We start from the raw sequence: 9,552 nt of genomic DNA on the forward strand, positions 1-9,552 counted from the left end.
GCCTCCACATGGGTGGCCTCCCGTCTTGGCCTGCATGCCTCTGATGACAGGACACTCACGCCCTCACTGAGCAGCCCAATGAGAAAGCTGTATCCCTGAACCTGAACCTTCTATTTCCAACGCAGCCCTCTGCAGTGCCCCCCCCCCCCGCCCCCGACGCAGGACCTGGAGGGGGCAGTGGTCATGATCCACCTTTCTGGGGCGGGGGGGGGGGGGTCAGCTGAAGCTGGTGGGTGAGGAGGCAGGACTGGGACCGCAGAGGCAAGGCCACAGGTCACCTGAACGGTCCCTTCTCCCCAAGGGGCCAGGCAGCCTCTCAATGAGGACGGGCAGTGTCAGAGACACCTGGCCACCCGCTCTGTGCTCCCAACTGAGAAATGACTAAAGCTTTTGTAAAAACAATTTTAATTTTGTATAAAACAAAGGTGGTCTATGCCCGGGAGCTGTAGGAAGTCCAAGCAGACCGGCTGGGGTGAGGGGCACAGCCTACCTCAAAGGGGCTGGTGGGCAGGGGGACTGTCCTCGAGGGACTGAGAAGGCACATCAGAGGCCCAGGTCGCACCGAGAGGCCTGGGATGCCCCTCCTCTGGGGGCGAAAACTGGGCCGTGGGGAGCCCCCATTGTGCCCCAGGGGTGGCCACAGGCTGGGGGAGGGGCCTGAGACAAACCCCCAGGGCCACAGTCCACTAACTTTTTACAGGATAAAAGGAATGTCAGGCTGGGGAGAAAAGCACCAGGTGAGGCAGGGCCCAAGGGCCCCGGATCTGAGAAAGGCCCAGGGCTTGGGGTGCTGGCTCCGCCCTAGCAGCCCCCGCAGCTCCTCGCACAGGAGGCCGCCACGGACTGGCACAGGCCACTGCTGGCCATCACGCCACATTTGGAGAACTTGTCCCGACACAGGTCAGCTGTTGCGGGGGGCAAGGAGTCGGGGTCAGGGAGAGGCTGGTCATGGGAAACCATCGGCCCCTTCCCGATCCCGGGACAGGGAATGTTCTGAGGAGAAGCAGCCGGGAGGGAGTTCAGGAGCCCCCTGGAAGTGGCCGTGGTGCGGAACACGGGTTTAATAAACACCAGGTGGACGGACAGGCAGGGCGGCGAGTGGGTGTGGGGAGGGGGAAGGTGTGGGGGTGCAAGCCTCCCTACCTCGGAGGAGCTCCTCGTGGGCACACACTGTGCGGACACAGATCTCCTTGTTGACCACGTACACGCGGCGGAGGCTGGGGGGTGGAGCCGGGACGGTGGGGTCACCCCCGACCCCACCAGGGGGGCTCCACGCATCCCCGCCCCTAGGCCTGGGCTCACCCGAGTGGAGTTCAATTCAGGGCTCGTGCTCCCCTACAGTCCCACCTTGGGGCGGGGGGCACTGTGGCTGCCTGCCCTGCCCCCCAAACCCCGCCTGTGCTCACCTGTAGAAGCAGACCTCATTGAGACACTGTTTGCAGGGCTTGTGGATGGAGTAGAGGCGGGTGCACGGGTACTGTTCCTCGCGGCAGTCTGGGTGATGGGCAGGATCAGACTAGGGGCCGCAGCTTGGGCGTAGCGTAGCCCCCAACGATGCCCACCGAGACTGGCTCTCATCGCAGGGTCTAGGTCCGCCCTGCACCCTCTGGCACAGCGCAGGCATACACGCACGCACGCACGCACACACACACAGCACAGACAGCATTGCTGGGGCTCCCAGGGCTGCCCGATTTTATACAACATATGCATACACGCGCAAGTTTGCCACCACGCTTGGAAGCATGTACCTGAACGGGCATAAGCTCAAACACAACCCCACCCACACACAACGGTCACCCAAGTCCACACCAACCAACTGGGCCGGGCTCAGAGGAGCACACGCGGACACTGGGCTCACGGGAGCGAGAGCAGCCTGCACGGTCTGGCCGTCTCCGGCTCTCGGTGGGGGCGGCACGGGGGCTGGCTCAGCTGGCCTGGGCTTCTGGTCCCCTCTCTGCCTCGCTGGCCACGAGCACCACCCACTCCTGCTGGCTGGCAGGCAGGCAGGAAGCCCCCAGCCCGCTCCCTCCCTCTTCCCAGCGTCTGGGGGTGGAGGGCCCTTTCTGAGGCTGCGACCAACTGGGGTGGGGCAAGGGGGGCGTCTCCCAGAGCTTCCCGGGGGGCCCTGCGGTTGCCTAAAGCACTGGCCTGTCTGCAAGCCCCCGACCCTGCCATCGGCCCGGCAAAAGCAAAAGGCTTGTCTGTCTCTGTCCCATCGGCGCTGCAATCAGCGCTACCCCCGCTTCGGAGGCCGTGCCTCTGTTTCTCCAGCTGTCAGGAAGCTCTTACCCAGAGGCCCAGGCTCCGTGGGCTCTGTCTCCGCATTTCCTGGTGCTGGTGTCAGGAGAGGAGCAGGCAGACGTCACTGAGAGGGGTCCATTCAGGGCACCAGCCCCGCCCCGGCCCGGCCCCGCCGCTCCCAGGGTTGACAGGAGCCGGCAGCCTACCTGGGGTGGGGGCCAGGACGACTTCCTGCTGGACTTGCTGCTGGGACTGGAACTGCTCCGCAGGGGGCCGAGGAGTCACCTCTGAGTCGGGGGGACGGGCGACAAGGGGGTCCACTCCATCTCTCCACCCAAGCGCTCAGCTGCCCGCCCCCGCTGCCCGCCCCACCCCAGCCCTTTACCTTGATAATCATAGTAGTCCGGTTGGTCTAAGAACAAAGATGAATGCGAGGTTGCCGGGGGTCAGGCGAGCTCCCAGTCTCGGGGGGCACAGGGGGTCACGGCTACACCCAGGACCACCCCCTATGACTCCCACCACCCTTCCCCACCTGGTCCCCAGCTGCATCGTGCACACCTGGGAGCCAGGCCTTGATGATGTGGCCGGGTGTGGGGAGGGCTGGGCCGGGGGGCAAGTCCCTTACCTATCTGGTCACTGTAGTGGGTGTACTGGACGTGTTCCGGGAACGGAGACAGAGAGTCTAGGTCATATTGGCCCTGAGCCAGCAGGCCCGCTGTGAGGAAGCAGAGCATGAGGGGGTGCCCTGCAGGGAAGGACAGCACTTCTGGGAGGACAGGTAGAGGTCCCAAGGGCGGGCCGGTAAGACCCTAAGATCCTACAACCCAAGGGATCCAAACTCCTTCCTCGACCCTTACAGAGGCCCTTACAGAGCCGGCTCCCGGGCACCTCACAGACCTTTTCTGGCCTCTCTTCCCCTGCTAGCCTCCTGGCTGTTCCTGGAACTCAGCACACTCCTGCCTGCCCCAGGGCCTTTGCACTCGACTTTCCCTAGGCCTGTGATCCTGGTTAACTTCTCCTCCTTCAGATCTCAGCTAAAAATTCAGTTCTGCCAAAAGGTCGTCCCCGGCCTACCCACCCTCTCCATCCAGTTCCTCTGTTTATTTCCATCCTCATGCTCAACACGCTGGCATTTATCACGCCTACTTGATATAGCAGCCTCCCTTCTCTAGACGGGCAGCACCAAGAAGGCAGGGGTATGTCTGCCCAGGTCATCATTGTACCCCAGGGTCTAGCCCAGTGCGTGGCACATGGTAGGAACTCAGTATCTGTTAAATGAATGAATGTTAGCTATGGCAGGGCCTTTGATCCCTATGGATAACTCCTCATTTCACCAATAGGGATCACTCCAAAGTCAAGATTGCATGGCGGGGGAGTGGGGGTGGGGGTGGGGAGGGGGTTGGGGTTGGGTCCCAAATGGGTCTAGAACCCAGACCTGCAGACTCCCTGCCTTGGGTGCCTCCCCCTCCTACACATCGGCTTCCTCCTGGAAGGCCTCCCTGCCTGGCTGCTGCTGTGGAGGGTTGGGGTGAGGGCTGGGGAGGCTCATGCTTTGGGAGGGGTTGGCCAGTACAGCCTGTGGTCCAGGAGGTCCCGGGACCGGGGAGTTGAGTGCAGGCCACAGGGCACAATAAAGGCTCACTGCCAGCTCCCAACCCCCAGCCACACAAGGGGAGCCCCCAACCCCAGGAGCCACTTACCAGGCAGGAACAGCAGGAAGAGGTAGGCAGCTCTCATGGCTACGCGGTGAGGCAGTCTGGGCTGGTGTCAGGACAGCTGGAGGGGGTGGGGGGGGGGCGGGCTGTAGCTTGGACCCACTCACCCAGGACTGTGGAGCCCACCTCTGCTCCCCTGCATCTAGCCCGGTGAAGAACGGGGTGCTGGGAACAGAAGCCAGGCATAGGGAGTGCCGGGGCTGTCCCCGAGGGCCCACTGGGTGTTCAGGTCCCAAGTCACAAGGCCCCCAACCTCGCTCCAGAGTTGATCTTACAAGCGGACAGAACCCACCCTGCCCTTCTCACCGAGGGCACGTTTCTAGCCCCCCCGCTAGCTCTGACTCTGCTCTCCTGGCCCGCAGCCGTGCCCGCTTCCGATTCAGCACCTCCCGGTGCCTGGTGCACTGATCATGGAAACCCTTGACCCCAGGCCCATCCTCAGGACCCCAGCCCCTCTCGGCCACCATCATAGCCCCGACTCTGCAGCGTCTGCCAACCCCACCACCTGTTCCCAATTAGCCCCTGGGCCCCGAGTGTCTTGCTCTGCGGGGAACCACATGCATGCATGGGCCCCAGGGGCCGAAGGGCAGCCAGGCCCGGGCAGGGCTCCCACCCCCAGAAGATTCCTCTCCTGCCAGGCCTCCTAAGACCTGGCTGTCTTCACCACAGACTCACGAGACCAAGGTCTATTTGCAGCAGCAGGAAACGCTCAGGGTGGAGTCTGGGGAGAGATTCTCTGGATCCTAGAAGGGCAGAGCTGGAGGGGACAGTGATGTCACCCAGCCCAGAGGCTCTGAACCCCTGAACACTGTACGACAAGTGTTGTGTGTGCAATTCTGGGGGGAGAGGGCAGTGGCCCACAGCCTTCACCAGGCTCTGGAGGTTCAAGAACTCCAGCCTTTGGCCACACAGTGGGCTTGGCAGGGTCTACAGGTCCCAGCTCAGTGGGGGGGCAGGCATCAGCCTTCCGCCTGGAGCGCCTGAAGCACTGGGAGAGAGTCCATGGGCTCACCCATCCAGGAAGGCCCCTCCCACCACACAAAGGGACTTCTTCCAGACGGCTAACTGGAGACCTAACTGCCACAGGGCGTCTAAGGAGAGAGGAAGGACGCACGGGCATCTGTCCCTCTTCGCTCCCAATCCAGAACCTTCCGGGACCCCCTGCCCGGCTCATACATTTACCATCTCCCTTCCTTACTGAGCTGGGGGTGGGGTGGGGTGGAGGAGAAAAGACCCACCACTCAGGCTGCCCCAGAGGCAGGGGACCCCGGGCTCCCGGGGTTCCTATCCCGAAATCCCTTGGCCCTCTCTCAGTAGGAGGGACCCAAAGACCTGGAGCTCTTTCCCTGTACCTCCCCGCAAGGCCTCATCATCCCCTCCTTGTCCCCACGGGGTTAGTGGCAGCCAGGCCAGTTGGAGCTGTCACCACTCAGAAGGAGGCCCTGAGTTGGGGCCTAAGAGGCCTTAAGAGGTGGCGTGGGGGCTGTCTGTCCCCAGAGCCCCTCCTAGGCCTCACAGCCTCCTGCATGGGGTCTTTTCCTCCCCTGGAAGGTCTGGCACCCAGGCCCAGGCTTACTGGGGGCAAGGGGCCCCCAGGGCAAGGGGCGCGGGAGTCCTGGATCCTCCCCCAGGGCCACATCTCCAAGCACTGCTGTCTAGACTACGGATTTTGGGGTGTGGGGGAGGCCAGGACCTGCCTAGAAGGCGGCCCCCCTCCGGCCCCTTCCGCAGCTGGGGACCCCACCCCGAGGCGTTCGTGGGCAGGAGGGAATGAGCGGGGCCTACTCAGAGCCCGGCCCCCACACTGCCCCGCGGGGAGGCCAGCCGCCGTGCGGTGCGGCCGGAGGGGACCAGATGTGGCCGCCGCCGCACAGCTGGGAACAATCAGCCACGGAACTTGCTCGGCGGCTCCCCACGCCCTCCCGGTCTCGGGTCTCCCTTTGTCTCTCTCTCCGCCGCTCTAGCCCGGCGGCTCCGGCCGACGCCCCCACCCCACTCGCCAAAGTCCAGCCTCCCGGGGCGAACGGAAGCCCCCCCCCCCCGGCCCCGACGCCCCCAAACGGGCCCCCCTCCCAGCGACCCCAAACCCCCCAAGTGTCCTCGTAGCATCTGCTCAGACGGCCCCGGGTTCGGGAACTCGGGCAGCCGCCCCCAGGCCTGGGGGCCCGCAGACCCCTACACCCCTGCCTCCCCCCCGGGACCCCCTCCCCCCACTCCCGAGCGCCGCCCTGCCGCTCCCGCCGCCAGGCCCGCGCCTACCTGGCCGGGTCACTCCGCCGCCCGCTCCGAGTCCGCCCGCGGAGCCGCCCCTGCGCCCGCTCTGAGCCCCCCTCCGGGCCCCCGACGGGCCGGCGCCCGCCCTCCAGCCCCGGAGCCGCTGGGTCCTAACGCGAGCCCCGCCCGCCCGCCGTGCGTGCGGGTCTCCAGCCCGCTTCGGGGGCGGCCCTGGGGGAGGCGCCCCGGGAGCCGTCCTCACGTCTGCGCCGACCTCTGGCGGGCCGGACGCCTCTCCGGCCTCCTCGGCACGTCTGGGCTGGAGTCTAGTGTGAGGTGGGTTTTGGAGGACGTGTTACCCCGTTTCACAGAGGAGGAAACTGAGGCTCCTAAAGGCGATACACCCGCCGCGACTCAGCTCTCCCCTCTGGCTTCTCCTACCGTCCAGGACAGCCTTCCGGGCCTGCTTTCCCTCCTGCCTCTCTGGCTCTGCCTTCTGGGTATTCTTAGCCAGTTCCAGGCCGGGGGCTGGCTTCCATAACCTGCATTGCAGACCGCGGGCCACAGGCTACCAGGCCTGGCCCCATGCATGTCTCCGAGGATCCAAGTCCAAATTCATGACCCTTGACCCTCCCCCAGACCTGGCTGTCCTAGAGGTTCCCGTCTAGGGAGCAGTCCCAGCACCCTTCCATTACTCAGGCTTCCTCTCTTGCTCTCAGCCCCTGCGTCCAATCCAGCACCCGGCCTCTAATCCTGCTTCACAAGTATTTTTCACATGGGGCCGCTCTCTCCGCTGTGCTGTAAGCCACCATTAGCTCTTGCCTGGGCTCTGTACTCAGCTCTAATCTAGGCTTTCCCAAGTGGGGCCTGCCCTTCCAGACCCACCTCTGACACTGGCCCCCTTGTACTTGAAGCTTCTGCTGGTTTCCATGGTACCTGGGATCAAGGCTGAATTCCCCTGTGGCCCCCAAGGACCCTACCCTTCCCCTCCGTCTGGCACTGCCTCCCGGTTTCGTGCAGCCACAATGGCCTTTTGGTAATCTCTCACTAAACCCCTTCCTCTGTCTGCTCCAGGACCTTTGCTCAAGCCGTTTCTTCCTCTTGGAACCCTGGTGAGGTCTGCCTCCTCCCGGTTATAGAGCAAACCCTCCCTTCTTCAGGGGAGCCTTCCCTTTCTCCCCGTTCCGCCCCTGAGCACTTTCTGCTCTACTGCTCACAGCTGTCGTGCTGCCCTATGTCTGTGACCATGTGAATCCTGCTCCTCTCCCGGATGAGCTCATGAGCTTGTGCGCCACACGAAGACAGCAAGACGGCGACAAAGTCTGTTTTCGCTCATCCCTGTTGATGCTCATTAGGCACAGCGCCAGGCTCAGAGCAGCTGTTCGGTAAACATTAACGGAATGAATGAACGTGCGCTCAATTCTCCCGGGAGAGCCTGCGTGGGGGTGGGGTGGGTTCCTGCCTCTGGGGCAGTCCTCAGCCCTGCCTGAACCTGGGGCAGGGGCTCAGGCTGGGAGGACATGGGGGTCTCCTTGCCCCCAGTCAGGCACCCCACAACCGCCTAGCCCTTGGACTCTGAATCCTGTTAGGCAGGACCTCGATATGTCTCGTGTATCATTTGCTCCCCGGTGCTGGTTTGGCAAATGAATGAGTATCTGCCACCCCCTCTCCAGGGTCTATCACCGAATAGCAGGGGCTTCTGCTACCTGGAGCCCTGTGGGCCCTGGGGGCCAGCACAGCCCTCCCTGTCCTCCCTTAGCCCTTGCCTGCTCCAGGCACAGTCCCACTAGGGTAGGAGAGGCAGAAACACCTGGCAGAAATGCTGTTCCCTACACTTGACAAAAAGGGGAAACAGAGGCCCCAGAGCTTGCCACTCTCGTGTCCTGGTCCCCAGATTCTCTGTGCTGCTTCTACCCACTCCCCTGGCCCTAAGGACCCAAGCAGAGGCGGCAGATACTTGGGGAGTGGGGAGTGGGTGTGGGTGCTCTTCTCTCATGACCTTGGAGATTCGCTCCGTCTGTTCACCTCTCACACCAGGTTACAAGGTACATGTGCAGAGGCCAAGTTCTTTTTTTTTTTTAATTAATTATTTATTATTATTATTTTTTTTTTTTTTGAGAGAGAGAGAGAGAGAAAGCACAGGAGGGGCAGAGAGAGAGAGACACACACAGAATCGAAAGCAGGCTCCAGGCTCTGAGCTGTCGGCACAGAGCCCGACACGGGGCTAGAACCCACGAACCGCGAGATCATGACCTGAGCCGAAGTCGGACACTTAAGTGACGCAGCCACCCAGGCGCCCCAGACTTTATTAATTTTCAAAATTATTAGACCTAAAAACACACGACCATTTAAAAAATGTTCACTTTTTATAAAAAATGACTGATTAAAGATAGTCCTCAAGGGGTGCCTGGGTGGCTCAGTCGGTTAAACGTCCGACTTCGGCTCAGGTCATGATCTCACGGTTTGTGGGTTCGAGCCCCACGTCGGGCTCTGTGCCGACAGCTCAGAGCCTGGAGCCTGTTTCCGATTCTGTGTCTCCCTCTCTCTGACCCTCCCCCGTTCATGCTGTGTCTCTCTCGGTCTCAAAAATAAATAAACGTTAAACAAAAATTTAAAAAAAATTGCTTTTTCATGCTAACTCGGATGTAAGTTAAAAAAAAATAAATAGGGGCTCCTGGGTGGCTCAGTCTTAGGTTAAGCGTCCGACTTCGGCTCAGGTCATGATCTCATGGTTTGTGGGTTCCAGCCCCGCATCGGGCTCTGTGCTGACAGCTGGGAGCCTGGAGCCTGCTTTGGATTCTGTGTCTCCCTCTCTCTCTGTTCCTTCCCTGCTCTCACTCTGTCTCTCTCTCACTCTCTCAAAAATAAAGAATAATAAAAAAAAAACCAAACAAATTTCTACTCCAAAAAAAAAGAAAATTGGTTTTTCACACCCCACATCCTTTCTGCTCAGTTTGATTCAACATTTACTCGGTTGAAAAGGCAGGCCAGGGATGGTCCCAGGACTCCCAGGAATGAGGTCGGCGGGGGGCTTCTGGAGGGCAGGAAGCAGTCTTTCTTTCCCGCTCTCTTCTGCCCAGCACTCGGATGACCGAGTTACATCTCCAGAGTGGGGCTTGGCCAGGGTCCCACTGATGGGATGAGGTCAGAAGCACCCACCCTTCCCCGGGGGACAGTGCACGTGGTTCGGGCTGGGAGACGTGGGCTCAGAGCCTGGACCACAAACACGGCCCAGGATGCGGGGGGAGGGGGGCGGATAGGAGGGAACTGCCTCAGTCAAATGCCCCCTCGGCGCTGGCACAGGAGCGTGGCAAGCGGGTACTGGAGTCAAGGCGATCTGGCCCCACCTCCGGCAACTTGTGTGACCTCTGAAACTTAGTCT

General features: G+C 61.9%; 1 protein-coding gene across 7 annotated transcripts; it reads right to left on the minus strand.

Annotated features, from left to right (window-relative positions):
* Positions 1 to 388: 388 nt before the first annotated feature.
* MFAP2 (microfibril associated protein 2) lies at positions 389 to 7,284 on the minus strand. Of its 7 annotated transcripts, none has more exons than XM_053207761.1 (9): positions 7,151 to 7,284; positions 3,942 to 4,017; positions 2,867 to 2,986; positions 2,627 to 2,653; positions 2,448 to 2,528; positions 2,290 to 2,334; positions 1,407 to 1,494; positions 1,144 to 1,217; positions 389 to 905 (listed from the first exon to the last, which is right to left on the minus strand). In XM_053207761.1, the coding sequence occupies exons 2-9, from the start codon at positions 3,976 to 3,978 to the stop codon at positions 802 to 804; spliced, it is 576 nt and encodes a 191-aa protein (XP_053063736.1). In that variant the 5' UTR covers positions 3,979 to 4,017; positions 7,151 to 7,284; the 3' UTR covers positions 389 to 801. The 7 variants fall into 7 exon arrangements, with proteins under 7 accessions (XP_053063736.1, XP_053063745.1, XP_053063749.1 ...); XM_053207770.1 differs by having other exon boundaries at positions 2,867 to 2,956; positions 7,151 to 7,278; XM_053207774.1 differs by lacking the exon at positions 7,151 to 7,284 and adding an exon at positions 7,107 to 7,130 and having other exon boundaries at positions 2,867 to 2,956.
* Between the last annotated feature and the right edge of the window lie 2,268 nt (positions 7,285 to 9,552).

This window comes from Acinonyx jubatus, chromosome C1 (assembly GCF_027475565.1).
Source record: "Acinonyx jubatus isolate Ajub_Pintada_27869175 chromosome C1, VMU_Ajub_asm_v1.0, whole genome shotgun sequence".
Lineage (NCBI taxonomy): Eukaryota > Metazoa > Chordata > Mammalia > Carnivora > Felidae > Acinonyx > Acinonyx jubatus.

Excerpts from the sequence above, each read along its gene's own strand:
- MFAP2 (XM_053207761.1), bottom strand. The coding sequence starts at position 3,978 with ATGAGAGCTGCCTACCTCTTCCTGCTGTTCCTGCCTG. Across the intron at positions 2,529-2,626 it reads GGACTACTATGATTATCAAG|AGGTGACTCCTCGGCCCCCT; the intron begins GTAAAGGGCTGG and ends CCCCCGACTCAG. Across the intron at positions 906-1,143 it reads CCACGAGGAGCTCCTCCGAG|CTGACCTGTGTCGGGACAAG; the intron begins GTAGGGAGGCTT and ends CCCCCGCAACAG.